Here is a 19,313-nt window from a genome sequence, read left to right as displayed (position 1 = left end):
GGTTCCATCTTACGTCCCCATAATCCATGAAACCCAAAATTAGTCCATGACATGAACGTCCCCATCACATGCATGCTTTAATCTCGGAAATAAGAATACTAGAAATTAATAAAGCAGGCATATATATATTCAATCCATTCATCCATTACACAAGAATTCAGTAATTACATCAATTCTTAACAAAATGAAACTGGTTCTCCATTTCCATGGAAGAACCTTAAGCTTACAAACATGGTGGATGGAAGAAGAAGAAGACCCAAGGAGGAGAAAAGAGATGCTTCCACATGCCCCAAGCGGCCTCCATGAGCTCCTGCAGTGAAGTCGCGCCTCCACACCTTCGTCCTTGAGCTCTGGGAGGGTTTCCCCCCTCCAAAAACTGCCTTCTCTACCTCTGGTTCGCGTTCTTAAAGAGATAAGTCGTAAGTGATTTTTCGCTGGGCGAACAAGGTCGGGTCGCTGGGCGACTGGTGCAAGCTCGCTGGGCTAGCGTCATTTTTCGCTGGGCGCGTGCGCTCGCTGGGCGAGCGTCCACTTTTGCGTCCTCGCTGGACGAGCGTCCACTGCTCGCTGGACGAGCGTCCTCGCTGGTCGACGAGCGTCCTCTCGCTGGGCGAGCGTCTACTTGCTGATCACGGGCGAGCACTCGCTTGACGAGCGTTCTCTGTTCGCTGGACGAGCGTCCTCGCTGGGCGAGCGTGCGTCCTCTCGCTGGGCGAGCGTCCACTTGCTGGTCTCGCTGGACGAGCGTCCACTGCTCGCTGGACGAGCGTCCGTTCGTCGCTGAGCGAGCGTCCTCTGCGTCTTGTGCTTGCCAGTTCTTTCCAATCCTTATTCTGTTGCAAAGTAAACACACAAAAACACTCAAACTGATACAAAATCAACAATATATACATTTTATACAACTTTTCATGAGATTTTACTCTATAATTCATCAAAGGAGATTAAAATAAGTGCGCAGGATATGCAATTCTTGGCACTTATCAGCCCTATCAGTTCCTAGCATTCTGGTAAAATTAATATGGCTGAGTCTACGTCAGAACCCATTTAAAACGCACTTAGAATTCGTTTTAGTGGAGTTCACGTGTCAAGAAGGGGGCTCGACACTCAGATGACGGACGCCAGGTGTCAAGCAACGAGGATTCGAAAATCAGATAGTGGAAGGCAGGTGTCGACAGATGAGCGGACGTTCGTTTTAAGCAAAACTGAGTTTTTGGAAAGTTTACGCCACATTCTCTGCATGCGATCTTCTCTCCAAATCTTCTGAACTAGTTTATCCTCCTTCTCTATAACTTCTCTCTAAAATTATCAGCTTTTCCTCCATTGAATTTCACGTTTTCTTCGATCTGATCATTCATTAGAGTGCACATAAGGTTCCTGGTGGCAAGGATCCTCCTTTCAACCGATCGTTTAGTGGTTTGAACTGGTAGGTCTTCCTGATTCTAATAAAGTCTATTTTGGGGCACATGCAAACCAAGTTTTTGTTGCATGTGTTTATCTTCTTCTTCTAAGGTTCTGATCACGTTTCTGGTCTTTTGGGTGGTTTGTTTTACTCAAACAGTGAATCTAGGAGGTTGAGTGTTGGTCGTGGTGCAAAGTTCGTATTGTGAGCGATCGGTCTGTTAAGAGGTAAGGGAAGCTATTAAATTTAATTATGCATGTGTTGGCTTTGTGTATGTATGGAATGAATGGATTGATGATTTGTATATGAGCGTATGACTTATATGATTTCTGGATTTTGGTGGTTCTGTATAAGTCGATAAGGATTCTGCAAAATTTCGTAGAATAGTTGGGTGTTCGGTTTCAACCGTTCGGTTATGGTTAGTGAATAAACTATCAATAGAGTTAGCATTTTGGCCTTACCAGTTTGTAGTCGTTCGTTTTATAGGAAGTGATTAATATATCAAGTGTTGATGGTTATATACTTTTATAATCAGTCTTATTGGATTAGGTATTTTAGTTTGTGATAGCTCATATATTATTATTAGTAGACTTTGTACTTAGACTAGGCTTAAATTACGTTCGTTTATGATTTGATACAAGTTTATGGGTATTTCAGCTAAAAGGTCTTAACGTTCGGTTTCCTTAAAAGTACTAGGATTGATGAATAGTTTGTAGGAGTAATTATAAGTGTTCGGTAGAAGCTTTAGGCGTTCGGTTTTTTAAAATAAGTAAAATACCGTTCGGTCTTACACCAAGGATCAGTAGTTATAAGTGTTCGATATAAGCTCTAAGCGTTCGGTTTTGTCAGATAGTGAAATAGCGTTCGTTCTTATTTTGAGTATAGTAGAATATTGTTCGTTATTACTTTGAGGATATTGAAATATCGTTCGTTCGAGTATTGATGATAGTTAAATATGGTTCAATCTTATATTAATTATTTGGTTTAATTAGAGTGTTCTATCCTTAAGCTGTGTTTGGCTCATGTCAAAGTCATATCTATTAAATAAACGTTCGGTTATATTCGTCTGTTGTTTAGATCCTTTCCGTTCATTGGTAACTAAGGGTGGTGTTATTTGAGCGTTCGATCTTCTTATGTGAAATGTTGTTTGATCTTTCAATGTTGATGGTATGGCTTGGTGCTGGTTGTTTATTACCGCAATGATCTATTATGTATGGGAAGTATTATTGGTATTCAAGTAAAAGTTTATGTTTCAAGTAATGTGGAAGAGAATTTCGGGGAGGAATGTCTCAGTGTAAGGATAATGTTGTGGTAAAGTATGAATACGGATAGTGAAATTCACGGGGTTCATCCTGATATTCTGATGATTACCAGTTCTCAAGTAAAGATGGGTAAGTCATTGTGTGAGAATGGCGGGAGGTCCTAGCCCATAGGTTCTTGTGTGAGTTATAACGGACTAACCTCGGGTGGCAGTTGATGGTTTTCCAGTTACTCCACCACCTGAGTGCACGAACGGCCTCAAGCTACGTATTCATACAATCCGGATGGTCAAGTCAAGTGTCGGTTGTATAGTATTATTATATTTCAGTTATGTGTGATATCTATATTGGCTCTTGTATGTTATAGCGTTCGTTTTGTAAGGGCTTGTAGTTATTACATGTGTGAATACATGCTTAATTGAATTATAGTAGCTTACCCTTGTTTTCTGTTTTATCCATGTAACCGCTCGGTTTTCTATTGCAATGATCATCCTTGTTGGATGTGAGCAGAAGGGGAAGAGCTTACGCTAGAGCAGGAGCTGGGTGGTGAGACTCCTGTTGAATAGTTGATGATCGTTCGGTCGTATAGTAATTATAGTTTTGGTGAACCGAATGTTCACCATTTTTGTTCTGTAAATATAACCGTTCGGTTATATGTTGAACGTTCGGTAGTGGTATAGGAAGCTCTTGCAAAGTTAAACGAAAAATTTAATGGGTATTTTGTAATAACTGTAAGTTTGAGGTTCGGATTATAGTAACTGTTCCATCATATTATTAAATGTGGACACCTGTATATAGTTGTGCGCTATATTTTTGGGATGTCACAGTCTACAACTTCCTTTTTGTTCTCTGGTGTTATTTTTTAGGTGTAAATTTTCTTATGATAACAATTGAAAAACTGTTATTTTTATACTTAAAATTGACCTTAAAGACAACCTTTATGACTTAGAAACTAGCTTGGAATCGTGCTTTTGTTTATAATTTTGAAATAAGAGAGTTGGATAGGTTTTATGCTTGGTTTCCTTGTTTTTGCAGGTTTTAAGATGAATTGGATGAAAGAAGTGAAGTAGGAATAAGTTGGAATTAGAAAAGAAAGTGAAAAGTGCACAAAAAGAGAAGATGCAAGTACCACTCAACAGAAATTACCATTGAGCGGCGTTCTTAATCCCGCAGCAACCGCTGCGGGGAAAACGCAACTGAGTGCCAATCTGAAGTGCCGCACTTACCACTGAGCGGTAAAAAACGCTTAGCGCCATTTTTATGGGCCTTGGGCCACTTTTCTGTAATTTTTAGAATACTATATAAGGTCTTAGTCGACCTAGGTCAATCATCTTTTGCTGGAACGAAGCAAAATACACTTTCTTTACCCCTTGGAGGAGGATTTTGGATGCTCAAGCTCCACTCTTCAAATTCTAGGGTTTTATCTTTCATTCTTCCATTGTTTTTCATCTAGTTTCACCATGAATATGGTGAACTAAACCTTTATTGTTGTTGGGGAATCAATGTAATCCTTTGAAACTCACATGTATTGAATTGGTTCTTTAATATATATGCTTTCTTTCATTAATTGTTAGGATTTTTCCTCTTTGCTCAATGCATGCTTTGTTTAACTCATTCTATTGCATGATTATTGATTTTGTCGATATGGACACATACGGGGAAATCTAGATCTGGGGAATCTCTCCCAATAGTAGTATAAACCTAGACATAGGAATATGATGGTTGGTTGCCTTTAAGCTTTTGTGCGAAATAATGGATGAATAATTGCTAGGGAGACAAAACATTGTAAACTAGTGATTGTGAATAGGCTTTCTTCACCAAGACATTGGGTTTAAGATAAATTAGAAAGTGACATTAACATTAATGAAGAAAGATGAATTCTTGAATACATGAGAGTGGATAGGATGAAATTGATAAACCCCAACAACATAATCATTCATATAATTCAAATCACACGTTTTACTTTTTTCCTTTCCATTGATCAATACATGCATTCATATTTACTTTTTAGTAATTTGCATTTAAAATCTCAAAGAATTGGTTTTACAAGTCTTACATAATCAACAAATCACATAACTGTCTAGGTCGTGAGTCCTTTGGGAAAACCAGTTTTATTACTTGATACGATTCAGTTACTCTTGTCGAGGGTTAACAAGTTTTTGGCGCCGCTGCCGGGGACTCGTGGTTGAACTATTCTATTTGTGTGATTATTGATTAACTTTGACTTGATTTTTTTTATTTATCTTTTTAGTTTATCTTTTAATATTTTTAGTTTTTATTTTTTTTATTATCTTCTTATCTTTTGTTTTTAATCTTTATCTTTCTATCTTTTTGTGCTAACAATTGTTTCTAGGAACTTGTTTTCTTGGTATGTAGGATACAGTTCGAACTAGGAGCAGAATCACTTCGGAACCTCTTCTTGAAGGCTTGGACGAAAGTAGAAGGAGGAGGAGAGTTCGAACTTCAAGAGAATTATTCCCTCCTCTGGAGATACTTTTACAACCTTCATCACTAGGGTATAATCAAAGCATTGAAAATATGGCTGAGGAGAATAATGGTAGACGCACTCTTGCAGATTACACCACTGTGGTTGGCCCTCAACATTTTAACAGTATAGCAAGGCCGAGGGTCAATGCTGCAAACATGGAGGTGAAACCGACGTTGATAGAGTTGGTCAAGAACAACCAATTTAATGGGCTATCACATGAAAGTCCATATGAACATCTCACCATAGAGTTGTTTCCTTTCTCATAGGGAGGCAATGCTAAGTTATGGTTGAATTCTTTTTCAGAAGGTAGCTTTACTGAGTGGAAAGTCGTGGTTTCAAAGTTTTTAAATAAATACTTCCCACAATCTAAAGTCAACAAAGGAAAGCAAGAGATATCTTCTTTTAGACAAGGCAAGGAGGAGACATTAGGTCAAGCATGGGATCGGTATAAAAGCTTATTGAGAAAGACTCCCACACATGGCTTTGATGAAGCAGCAATAGTCCTTCTTTTCCTTGAAGGTATTGGTTCACAAACCAAGTTGATGTTAGATGCCTCAACTGGAGGTAATATCAAATGGAAGACTCCAGAGGAAGAAACCGAGTTGATAGAGAATATGGCTACTAATGATAATAAGTTACACAATGAAAGAGGAACTCCAATTCAACAGAAAGGGGTTCTACAATTGTAATCAAATGATGCCTTGCTCGCGCAGAATAAGATCATAACTCAACAGTTGAAGAATTTGACAAAGACACTTGCTCAATTGCCAAAGGAGCTAAAGGGAGTTGCATAGGTTCAACAACAACAGATGTGTGAACTATGTGGTGGTGACCATATCAATGGTCAGTGTGCTTTTCCAATAGAGGCTTTAGAAGATGTAAATTTCATGGCCAATCAATTTCCATACCGCCAAGGTAATTACAGCCAATGGTGGAAACCTCACCCAAGCATGGGTCAAGGTCAAGGACAAGCTAGACAAGCTGGGCAATCAGGGCAATTTAATAGGCCACAGCAGTAACCATCATTATGGCAACAAATGTCTACACTCAATGAAAGATAAAGTTTGAAGAGACTCTTCAACAATTTATGCATGTGACTATTTCCAACCATAAAAGCACTAAAGCGACCATTAGAAACTTGGAGATGCAAGTTGGCCAAATAGCTAAGAAGTTGGAAGATATGTCTGATAGGAGTTTTGGGGCTAATACTGGGGTTAACCCTAAGGAAGAGTGTAAAGTTTTAGTGAGTATTGATGTTGAAAGAGTTGAGTTAGAGAGGAAAGAAGGAAAAGAAGAGAGAAAAGAAGAGGATGAAAGAAAAGAAAAAGAAGAAAAGATAGGAGAGAAAAATTGTGAAAAATGTGAAAAAATTCTTCCTTATTCAAAAGACTGTGAGAGAATTGAGAAAGAGAGACAATTTAGGCATTTTAAAGATATCTTCAATCAATTGGAGGTTGATCTACTTTTGAATGAAGCATTGCAACAATTTCCAGCTTATGTGAAAAATATGAAACCAGTCTCCACAAAGAAAAGATATTTAGATGAGGAGATTGATGAGTGCAAAGCTGTTAAGTAGAAGCCATTACCTCCAAAAGTGAAAGATCCAGGAAGTTTCACCATTCCTTGCGTCATAGGGAAGAAAGAGATAAGGAAAGCCCTACTTGATTTAGGGTCAAGTGTTAATTTAATGCCTTTATCTTTACTTGAGCAAATTGGGGATCTTGAAGTCAAGCCTACAAATATGACTTTGCTAATGGCAGATGGATCTTCAAAGAAGCCTTATGGTGTAACAGAAGATGTTATGGTTTGTGTAGGCAAACTACAACTCTTGGTGGACTTTGTGGTGATGAAAATGGAGGATGAAAGGATTCCAATTATTCTTGGAAGACCATTTATGAAAACGGCCAAGGTCATCATTGATGTAGATGAAGGAATGATAGTGCTTCAAGACCAAGAGGAAAGGGTGGTTGTTGATGTCTTCAAAGAGGAGCAACAAATGCAAAAGGAAGAGCCTAGTCATAAAGCTACATGTCAAGATGTACACATGACTAGCTCTAAAGATGAAAAGACGGACTTCAAATGTAAAAATTGTTTCTTGTCACAGGTTAGGGAAGAAGAAAAAGATGGCAAAGGAAAGACGGTTCATGATGACTTGATGCAAGCGCAACTCAAACTTGGTAAACATGTAAGATTCAAGAAAAGTGCACAAAAAGAGAAGACGCAAGTACCGCTCAGCGGAAATTACCGCTGAGCGGCGTTCTTAATCCCACAGCAACCGCTGAGGGGAAAACGCAGCTGAGCACCAATCTAAAGTGCCGCACTTACCGCTGAGCGGTAAAAATCGCTGAGCGCCATTTTTATAGGTCTTGGGCCACTTTTCTATAATTTTTAGAAAACTATATAAGGTCTTAGTCGACCTAGGTCAGTCATCTTTGGCTGGAACGAAGCAAAATACACTTTCTTCACCCCTTGGAGGAGGATTTTGGATGCTCAAGCTCCACTCTTCAAATTCTAGGGTTTTATCTTTCATTCTTCCATTGTTTTTCATCTAGTTTCACCATGAATATGGTGAACTAAACCTTTATTGTTGTTGGGAATCAATGTAATCCTTTGAAACTCTCATGTATTGAATTCGTTCTTTAATATATGTGCTTTGTTTCATTAATTGTTAGGGTTTTTCCTCTTTGCTCAATGCATGCTTTGTTTAACTCATTCTATTGCATGATTATTGATTTTGTCGATATGGACACATACGGGAAAATCTAGATCTAGGGAATCTCTCCCAATAGTAGTATAAACCTAGACATAGGAATATGATGGTTGGTTGCCTCTAAGCTTCTGTGCGAAATAATGCATAAATGATTGCTAGGGAGACAAGACATTGTAAACTAGTAATTGTGAATAGGCTTTCTTCACCAAGACATTGGGTTTAAGGTAAATTAGAAAGTGGCATTAACATTAATGAAGAAAGATGAATTCTTGAATACATGAGAGTGGATACGATGAAATAGATAAACCCCAACAACATAATCATTCATATAATTCAAATCACACGTTTTGCTTTTTTCCTTTCCATTGATCAATACATGCATTCATATTTACTTTTTAGTAATTTGCATTTAAAATCTCAAAGAATTGGTTTTACAAGTCTTAGATAATTAACAAATCACATAACTGTCTAGGTCGTGAGTCCTTTGGGAAAACGATACTTGATCTTTCTAGTTTTATTACTTGATACGATTCGGTTACACTTGCCGTGGGTTAACACCTTACTCAAGTTCTTCCAACCAGGTCTGAGATATGGGACTTCGTATTTGTGCTTGAGGTCCTCCTCGAGAGAGGAAAAGTGGTCGGAGAGCCAATCTAGGGTTGTTTTCATGAACGCAATCAGTTTCTATGGGAGAGCCTTTTGAATGGTTGTTGGCTCTGAAGCAAAGCAGGAGAACTCTATGAGTGAATTCATTATTCAATTTGAAAGATTTGCTAGAGTTATTAAGGGATTGGAAACAAACAAATTCCTTCTTTCTTTTTCCTTGTCATTTTCCTTTTATTTTTTTAATGATTATATCATTGGTTTTAGTATAAATGGGTATAATTTGATTTCCTGTGTAACTGGCAGAGTAGTATGATCTTCTCGTTGCTGGATGTGTTGTGGGAAAGGTTAGTGTGAGAGAGGTAAGAACTTCCATCAAACTGTAACAAGAAGCTGATTGGTGCAAGGTTTTTCGGCAAGGGCTATGAGGCGGCGTTTGGACAGTTATACAAACTTAATAACAAATTAAATAAAAAATTTCACGTCATATAAGATATATATATATGTGTGCACCATGTCATCACAGTTAAACAACATCAATGAGAACTTAATAGAGAGGACTTAATTGGCTCGTTTTTACAAGTTTATGGACCCAATTGAGACCGAAAAAAAAAACGATGACCCACTTGAGATTGACACACAAATAATAAGATGTTTTACGTATTAAAAGAACACAACAAGAAAGGATTTGAAATCAATACAAAAAATTTATGAAGATTTGTAAAGAGACTTTTCCTTTTCAAATACAAGGGTTAAAGAATGTAAGTTTTAGAAAAGACAAAAGTAAAAAATATACAGAGATAATTCTTTATTTTTATATCTTTATATTGTTAACAATTTTAGGTCATATATATATATATATATATATATATATATATATATATATATATATATATATATATATCCAATTATATATAACAAATCATTAAATGTTTAGAGCCATTATATTTTATTAGTCAATTATTAGGTGATCTAATTAAGTAAATGTGGCTAAGAACATATATGTCATGAAAGGTTTATTGTGTATAGACCAACAATAATTTTAATTTGTTAAATGAGCCAAATTATAATTATTCAAATTAAAGAAAAGTAATCATCAGAGGTACATAAAGGGTCATGGTCTCCCTTTGTGAGCAGACATATCATTCTAGTTTCTTTCTCTTTATCTCTAAAAGAGAAAATCCAAAGAGAACTAAAGGTGCTCTATAGAAGTAAGATCATATACCTAAGTTTGATTATTAATAGTTACTAATGTCTAATCCTTCAAATACGCTTTTGCTTTTCTATCCAATATGGAATTGGAAACTGCTCTATTTGTAAAGGTTTAATGCCTATTAATTTTTTATTTATGATTCATAAACCAACATAGATGTCTTCTCTTATCTTCATGTAGGCCTTTTTATATAGCCTTCTTTGAAAAAGATATTTTACTCAGAGCTTTAACTTTCATGTAAAGATGTAGCTTTTTTGTACTAGGTTAGAATTTATGTTGTGTCTTGTAGAGGTAACTATGTTGTGTACAAAAGAAGATACGAGATTTGAACACGGAGAGAATTTAAAGTTGTTAAGTGAGAGAGATTATATCCAATCACTTTTAAAAGGCTTAATACCATTTGTGGTCCCTATTTTCATTCACTTTGTTCAAAGTGGAACTCGACTTTTTCAAGTGTTTAATGTGATCCCAATTTTCATAATTTTTGTTCAATTTGGTCATTTTTCTGACCGCGTCTTAATTGTTAACAACAGAGTGTCTACGTGAGCAATTAGTGAATGAGGTGTTCGTTTTGGCATATGTGGCCCGCCCATACTAGGTTTTCAAACTTCCACTTTCCCTTTCTTCCCTTTCACATTCTATATCTCATTTGTCTTCAACTCATGCTTTTTATTTTCACTTTCTTTTTACAATTTAGGTTTGCAACTCGAATTTAGTATAATTGCATTTGGAGTATTTTGTTCTGAAAATAGATATAATGAATGTGTGCTCTGATTTTGGTTTTTGGGTAGAATGTTTGATTTGGTTTTGATTATGTGGGAAATAGAAGGAAACATGATAATTGTATTTTGGTTTATGATTCCATGTTGTTTATAAAGTAATGATTTAGAGATCTAATGTTGCTTTATTTAGGGATTTATGATTTATTGCTTATATCTTAGTTTTTGATTTAAAGATTTATGATTTATGGATTTATTTAGAGAATTGCATCTTGGTTTCTAATCTATGCATGTAGGTATTTCATTGTGGCACGTCATCGGCATCGTGCGATGAAGGTGCATGGTAGCTGATGTCGGTGGCTAGGGTTTCTATGTTGGAAGTTTGAAAATAATGATGTGACAATGTCGTTAACGATTTAGATATCGTCATTAAAAAAGATTAAATTGAACAAAATTTATGAAAATTAAGACCACATTAAATACTCAAAAAATTAGTTTCACTTTGAACATAGTGAATAAAAATAAAGATAAAAAATAATATTAAGTCTTGCTAAAATTAGGGGACCAAGAACAATTAAAATTGTAAGCAATAACTAATTTTAATTTTGGATGAGAAACTAAAAACATATTTAATCTATATATGAATTTATATTATTTTAAATTTACTTAAATAAATTTATCTCAAATCTAAATTCATATTTTTACATTAAAAATGCTTTAACATCATATGCAATTACAAAAATAAAATAGAATTCAGTAATTCATAGAAAATCAAATCAAACTAATTTAAAAGTGGAATCAAAGTTATATCAAAAATAGAAATTAAATATGATGTTCAAATTGATTTTATAAAATAAAAATAAATCTCATAATTTTTTAAAAACATAAAACAAACTGAAGAAATATATTAAAATAATATTAACAAATAGAATTTATTTAAAATTTCAGCCATTATACATTTTAAGATGTGAAATTATTTCTCAACTTTCATCGGAATAGGAACATTATAAATTATTACAGTAAAATTAATCATATTTTAATATTGTTTAGTGCGAAAGATTTTAATTTTAGGATGATTATATTGAGTAAAATCTAAACATGTAATCCCTAATATCACAAGCACCAGTGGTCTAGTGGTAGAATAGTACCCTGCCACGGTACAGACCCGGGTTCGATTCCCGGCTGGTGCAGTTTTTCTTTTTGAATTTCTATTTTGCAAATCTAAAACTGCTGTATCGTTGACGATGACGTTTCATACCAAACTTCTACAAATTACAAATGCTATTTCAAATTTGTAGATCCTAGACAAATACAATTAAGGAAACATGGCTTACAATTTAAGACACAGACTTCAACATTTCCAAAAGGGACCAATGTATTTGAATATGACAATTCCAAATTGTGCCATTATTATGAAGTTAATGTAGCACCGACACATTCTACGTTTGAATTGTGCCATTTAACCATTCTCCACACAATTAATAGCATACTCTAATACTAGTGGGGAAACAGTACCCCAGAGTCATCTACCAATTTAATTTTTTTGACAATATCCTCCAGTCATGTTTGGATTACCATTACAAACCCTTCTAAAAGTACTTTCATATTAAATGGTACGGTACAAACTACAAAGAATTTCTTTTTAAATATCATTTTTCTTACTTAAATGGTTATCCAAACACCCACATTGGTGTTCACTAGCACATATGAACCCAAAAAGTAAAAACTGAAACCACTTCACATCCAGCAGGAACAAAGAGGTTCCACTAAATTCCAAATTCCAATTCACTCACTACATTCATATCTAATAGAATAAAATGATCCACAAGAACAGATAACTTATTTTAGTAACCGTAAAACTACTGAACAAGAGTAACTTGTTGTAAATATATTAGAACTTATCTACATTTATACCATCTCTAGTAACCTCATATGCTTCCCTTTTCCTTGTCTTCTTCATGCCGGCCATGAAGTGGAGCTTTGGTCCCTCAGATGAAATGGTGGTTACTTTTACCCAGATCAGCACCTTAGTCTTTATTCCCTCTATTTCTGCTAGCTTTCCTTTCTCCAAATAACCACTCACAATAGTGGAGAACCGCAACACTGATGAATCTCGGTAGCCGACTTCGCACACTTGAGGAATGTAAACAACAAGTTTCCCAGTTTCTTCATTGAATTCGTAGTTTGTTGCATCACGAGGAAACATTCCAATGGGTAGATCATACTCCTTTAGTAACTCCGTTAATGGCTTTTGCATCTTTCCTATGAAGCATCAAGAGGGTAATGTTAATCAAAAGGGAGAAGGGTAAGTTTGGGAAGCGAGATGACAATGGATGGAGAAGAATGTATATATCATCTTTGAATGCCTTAACAGTTGTTTTAGGATTTGTAAAATTGGGATGCTAATAATTTCAATGTCATCTGAATGTACTAAAGATCAAACACAAATATCCTACTAGCTTCCACAACTTACTTTACCTATAGAATGATCAAATACCAAAATTCAAAAGATTTGTTGTACAAGATGACTTTGTCATATATGATGATGAGACGATGAATACCTTCCAATCCATGTTTGTCACATTAATTTCAGTTTAGAATGTTTTGAAGTCCTTTTCAGTGTATCTGGTTCTCTTCAGAAAAAGCAGTGCAAGTATATATCCCTATTCACACTAGAGTACCACCAAAACTCATCCATGCCTACACACACACACAAAGTTGAAAGTGATTTATATTTCAAAATACTAACTTCCCATGTTAGTCCAGTTCACTCATCGTGGAGAATCCCCTTGTATTCAGGTCAAATAAAAATTAGTTACATATATGATTGATGAAATATGTATAATGGCTTTGGCAATCGAAGAGAATATTTTGAAACTTTGATGCATTTATATACTTGGGATTATGAGTTTAAATTAAAAGAACTCTACAAAGCCTATGCTTGCACAAATGTTTGAGCAATACATATAAACATTATGATACAAACCTTTTAATTTGTTGACCAACCATTTGGTTCCCCCTTCAATACTGGTTGACAGTGACTATTCAACAATGGCAAATGTGTTAATAAAACATAAGCAATAAAATGTCCTCTCAAAATTCGTTAAATTTATGGGAAACATTACAAACCCAAGATACACAAATGAACAGCAGGGGCATAAATCAATCTTGAGCATTGCATCTTCCCTAATATTCATATCAACCTAATCTTATACCAAAGCAGGAAGAATTAGAGAACTAAAATCATTAAGTCGTTAAATATCCAACAAATTTTGACCACATTAAGTGAACCTCAAAATTTCCAGCAAAGAAAAATGAATACCTTTCAGCACCAAAACAGAAACTAACTTCAAGCATGCATTGATATAATTACATACTAGTCATCATTAGGGCTTACTGTAACACTCACACTACTTCTAACTTGGTTAGCAAAAATTAACACTGCAATCTTTGTGCATCTCTCACCTGAATCACTTATATAGATTAAAAATTATCAAAATGGTTCTAGAAACATAATCTCACAACATATGGTATGAAATTCTACGCATAAGTTGTGGAGCAAATAGTATGTCTGGTTGTGAAGGGAGTTTGAGGGACCACTTTGGCAATTTCATAACTGCTTATTTTTGGCATCAAAATGGGGGATTTCACAATCACTCTGGCTGAATTATGGGGATTGTTCCATGGTCTGAATTCGGCTTGGGGAAGACGGTATCAAAAAACCCTACTGGAATCAGATTCTCCAACAGACATTACATATGTGATGACAGATAGTTATCACATATCTTTAGAGAGACTAACCAAGTTGCAAATGCATTAGCCAAATCTAGTTTTTTTTTTTTCTAATTTTGCCAGCGGAATTAATGATTTTATTCCTGGTTTATTTTTCTGCACTAGCAGATGCTTCATCCTCATGTCTTTTACTCTAACTCCCTTGTTTCTTACCAGGAAAAGAAAAAACTCATGCAAAAAATTTATAAAGCTTCTCTATTCCTTTGTTTATTCACAACCTAAAATTTCCTTCCTAAGTTACTACTAGTCCCTTACCTGTTGCTCCTTAAAAATATTATTGCCCAATTCTTTTTGAATCTCATGTCCCCTACAATAAAAGTGTCGCGAAATTAATCTTGCAATGCTGAGAACTGAACTCTAATCCTGGACACAATGCCAGTGTTTTGCTCGCCTATATACTTTCTTATAACCTAGTTTCTATTCACCAAATCCATAAATAATGCCTTAAAAAACTAAAAATCTCAGAACTGATGATAACCGTAGTATTTTATTATTTAAGTATCTATAAACATTTCATACACATTTATAGATAGTGATTCTTTTCAGTTTCAGTGAAACTGCTTCAACACTAAAGTAAATATGGTTAGTTTGCTACACTTATCACAATGATAACAGATTGACTAACCACCAGGAAATATATCATATTCAAACATTGCAACCTTCCCCAAGATTTATGTTATCCACATATCAAATGCAGGAGAATTTGAGAAACAAAGCATCATTAACTACCAAATAACCCAGGTTTTATTCAATAAAGAACTCCAAGTAACCAAAAGGGAAAAACGAACCAACATCTACAAGTAAATTCGTTGTGGGTGTGCAAAAGAAAAGAAATACAATCACAGTAAACAGGTACTACCAAGACTTTAAAATTCGGATGAAGGTTACTGCCTGATTTCAAAAGGTGCACCTTCTACTGATATAAACCAAAACCTCAAATCCACTTCATGCACCATGGTTTTACCTTGCAGTTCACATTCCACCACCCATACCAGACCTAAACTTTCTCTAGCACACATAAATAAACAAGCTAAACTAATTTTTCTCATCACTCCCTATAACAACCTAAAAAAACAAATTGAAAATGTCCCCTTTTCGTAGAACCCCAAAAGGGCACGCCTGTGTGCATTATTCACATATATAATCATCATTTACATCTCTATTTCAACCCTTAACCCTCAATCGAAACCATTGCTCCATGGTTGAACAAGAAATTAAATTCCATTTTTTTTCAAAAGAGGGGCAAATATGACATCCGGAACCACAAAATTGAAGCAGTCATACGGTAAAGGAAGAAGAAAAAACTCAATAAAAGGAAATTTTTTGCAGAAAAAAGATAGAAAATTAAGAATGAATCTAACAAAAGATAAAAGGTTGTTAAGGACTGTGGTGTGTACGTTGATATCATCTCCAACAGAGTTAAACTCCTTGCTGGCCTTGCGGCTGAACCAGTATGACCCCACCTTGTTCAATATCTCATCCATAGTTGAGTTCTTCTCTTTTCTCTTCTCTTTTCTCTCTTCCTTCTCAGAATAAACAACTTCACAACATAAATTCTGAGAAGTCTAATCTCTGACCAAACCTCTGCTACGTTCTTTTCACTTTATTGTTGCTTTTGGAATAAACTATTTTTCTTTCTACCCAAAATAGATAGATGGATTATTTTCTCAATTACTTAGCTGCGTGGATAATTCATACAATAAATTTTCTAATTATTTTAAGGTAGAAGAGAACAAAATAATTAAATACAGATTAATTAATATTTTGTTTACTTTAATTTCTTTACAAATTTTACTTTTGGCATTTAAATAAAAAGTTTAGTATTTTTGCCTTGTTTCCTTCTACTAGTGGTTTGATTATCTACTCTTAAAAGTAACATTATTAACTTCATAATCCTACACTTTGAGGACTTGTCATGTTATTAAAGAATTGAAAGAAATAATTATGTATAAAATACTCTTTTAGTAAAAAAAAATTTTAAATTTTTTTAATGGAGAGAAAAAAATCAGAATTAATAGTGTCATATATTTTGTTAAAGATTAAGATCGAGTTTATAAAAAAATTAGGTAGAGACATAATTAATCCAAAAATATATTATAAAATAAGATAAATTATATGGCAAAAAATTATTATTAAAAAGGTGTTTGAAAATGTAAACATAGCATTCAATATTATTCACCACTATTTCATGCTCAAATTTAAACATATAAATAATTATACAATATCACATTAATTTAGAATTAATTTTATCATCCCAATAACTGAAATCATTAATCCTAGTATAATTAAAAGCAGGTTCATTTTGTTGTTTTTCTTAAATATTTTGTTCTCTTCTGCTATTAATTTAAAAAGAATTGAATAGATAAATGTTGAGTCTTAGTATAGAGATATAGAAATATGAACATTCATTCTTTTACAATAAATCAACTTCATTAACTAAGAAAGTTATATACAAATATTCACTCTTGAATTAGATATCTAATTAGATTATTTACTTTTTTTAATACAGATATGTATCCTTTTACAATGAAATTTTGAAGAACATGGATTGAATTAGTCGTTAGTGCACGTGTGTGTGACATCTTGAATATTTAAATATTGTGGATTTGAGTGTTGTTTTGCATGTTTTTAGCATTAGATAGCATGTGTCATGTCTTTTTAACATTGACATAATAGGACTAGATTATAATTAGAAGACCATAGGGTGTGAAAGGAAAGTGATTACTAAACTATTATATTCTTAAATATATTGAATACTTAATTTAATATTTTTATTTTTTTATATTTAATTTATTATTTCACAAACAAATACTCAATTCTACCAACTTCATTTTTTTATTAACTTATTTAATTACAAAGCCAGACATACAGTGTTTGTAGACTCGACATTATTACTTGACGATAATAATGCATTTGCAATTTTCACACATACTATGAACTTGGCACATTAACCAAATTATTAACAAAGAGCATATTTTCTCTTAATAAAATTTATTTATTTATTGATATTTTTCTTAAAGATTGCTAATCCATTAGACTATCTTAAAAATTAATATATATATATATATATATATATATATATATATATATATATATATATATATATATATATATATATATATATATATCACTATTTAAAAATGATATTTTTTTCTTAAGCGTCTATAAATATTTTTAGGTTTAAACCCTCGGATGGTCCTCATATTTGTATGGAAATCTCAGTTGGGTCCTCATATTTGAAACTATTTCAATTGAATCATAATATTTGTAAAATTGAGTCAATTTTATCCTATTTGTTAAGTTGTCCCAGACGGCGTTAAAGTCTGCTGATGTGGTGATACTGATATGTGTGATCTTATTACGTGGAAATAAATTTTAAATAATGACATGGAATTTGATAACTTTTGCTGCCACTCATCATCCTCTCCACAAAAAACCTAATTTCATAACTCTTGCTGTCGTGCGGCAACTTTGTCGTCTGACGCAACTATGCCGCCACCATCATGCCGCAAGGCCGTCGCGTAACCCTAATTTGTTCTCCTCCATCAACCTTCATCAGAAACCCTCCTTTGCGTCATCGTTAAGCTTCAACGCATCATCTTCTTCACAGTACATACAACGCCTACCTTGCCTCAGACAACCGCCGCCATCAACAGCGCAAGACTTCACGCCACCACCCAATTTTCTCCATCGCATCAGACCATCACCTAAACGCCAACGACGCCTCCATGGCCGCTGCGATTCGCAAATCTCCACGAACGCATCCATAATCTCTGCGAGCCAAATCACAAGCCTCTTCTATGACATTCTCCAGAATCGTGCGACCCACGCTCACAACAAGTCACCATTTTCGCAACTCGAAGCCACCAGAAACCAACCCAGAATCGTGCTCTCCCCATCATCAACACAGACCTACAATCAGAAAAACCTCAATCGCAAATCGTCGCGACCATGCACTGCTGTCATTGTGTTCGTCTCCTTCATCTCCATTATCGCACATACCTACACAGCAAAACCCAATATCATTTTCCCCAATTCTCTTGCGAACCCTACGCAGTTATCTCATCACCACCGTAGCACCGTGACCACCAAGCCTCCACCTTCGTATCCCAATACCGGTAGAAAATTCCCTGCAAAATCTATTCATCAAGCTTTCCTAATTTACACCATGAGTTTGATTCACCTGTATCATCTGTGAAATTGCAAAAAAGAGAAGCACAACCATGAATCTCTAGGCGCGGCAGGGGAGAAGAGGCGAAACCCTATTCTCGCATGCATGACGGTGCAACAGTAGAAGCCCCTTTCCCCCAATCTGAAACCCTAATTTTGGGTAGGGAAGGGGCTGACACATGTCATAATTTTTTAATTTAAATAAAAATTCCACCTAATTAAGTAATGCACATCAGCAATAACATGTCATCACAGTTTAACACCGTTTAGGACAACTTAACGGATAGAGTAAAATTGGTTCAATTTTACAAATATTATGACCCAATTGAGACAGTTTCAAATATAAGGACTCAACTGAGATTCCCACATAAATATAAGGACCATCCGAGTTTAAACCATATTTTTAACTTAATATTAATTATAGTATTTTCAATTAAATCCTTCATAAACTATTTTCGACTTAATAACAATCAATTATTTATATCTAAATTTTGGTTTAAGTGTCTTCATCTCAATTTTATTTTAGTAAGAGTATATGTGGTGATATTTTAATCAATACATAACAAAGACTATATAATTAGGAACTAGAGTTGATATTGAACATATATGAGAATTTGTCATGTTATTAATAATTTTTATACCATGAGTGAGAATAATCTCCCACACCATAAATAGGTGGAAATTTGAAAGAAAAAAAATACGTTTTATTAATTCAACCTCAACACTATACCATCTTTCGTTAAATCTAAATCAAATATCTTTTAACAACTCAACCTTAATAAAATATTCTTCAACTTAATCTCAATCAAAGTCTTCAATCTAATCTTCTTTACAATAATTTTATTTGTCACAAGTGCATATTGTTCAAATAAAAAGGTTTCATCCTAACCTTAATCTTAATCAAATATATTCAAAATGAACATCGATTAAATAATTTCCTCCAACCTCTTTCATAATATT

The 19,313-nt window shown here is 34.3% G+C and overlaps 1 protein-coding gene and 1 non-coding gene across 2 annotated transcripts; one reads left to right on the top strand and one right to left on the bottom strand.

Moving 5' to 3' along the window:
- Window positions 1–11,510: 11,510 nt before the first annotated feature.
- Window positions 11,511–11,581, top strand: TRNAG-GCC (transfer RNA glycine (anticodon GCC)). Its single transcript has one exon. It is a non-coding gene; the product is annotated as a tRNA-Gly (tRNA).
- Window positions 11,582–12,127: 546 nt separating this feature from the next.
- LOC108326784 (uncharacterized protein At5g01610) lies at window positions 12,128–15,797 on the bottom strand. Its single transcript, XM_017560346.2, has 3 exons — window positions 15,581–15,797; window positions 13,378–13,432; window positions 12,128–12,653 (listed from the first exon to the last, which is right to left on the bottom strand). Exons 1-3 carry the CDS (start codon window positions 15,665–15,667, stop codon window positions 12,283–12,285), a joined length of 513 nt encoding a protein of 170 aa, XP_017415835.1. The 5' UTR covers window positions 15,668–15,797; the 3' UTR covers window positions 12,128–12,282.
- Window positions 15,798–19,313: the final 3,516 nt, after the last annotated feature.

This window comes from Vigna angularis, chromosome 2, assembly GCF_016808095.1.
Source record: "Vigna angularis cultivar LongXiaoDou No.4 chromosome 2, ASM1680809v1, whole genome shotgun sequence".
NCBI classification, from domain to species: Eukaryota; Viridiplantae; Streptophyta; class Magnoliopsida; order Fabales; family Fabaceae; genus Vigna; species Vigna angularis.
The sequence above is the reverse complement of the archived record's forward strand: the minus strand, read 5'-3'. Positions and strand labels throughout refer to the sequence as shown.

Excerpts from the sequence above, each read along its gene's own strand:
- LOC108326784 (XM_017560346.2), bottom strand. The coding sequence starts at position 15,667 with ATGGATGAGATATTGAACAAGGTGGGGTCATACTGGTTCAGCCGCAAG. Across the intron at positions 13,433-15,580 it reads CTGTTGGAGATGATATCAAC|TCACTGTCAACCAGTATTGA; the intron begins GTACACACCACA and ends ATTGTTGAATAG. Across the intron at positions 12,654-13,377 it reads GTTGGTCAACAAATTAAAAG|GAAAGATGCAAAAGCCATTA; the intron begins GTTTGTATCATA and ends GATGCTTCATAG.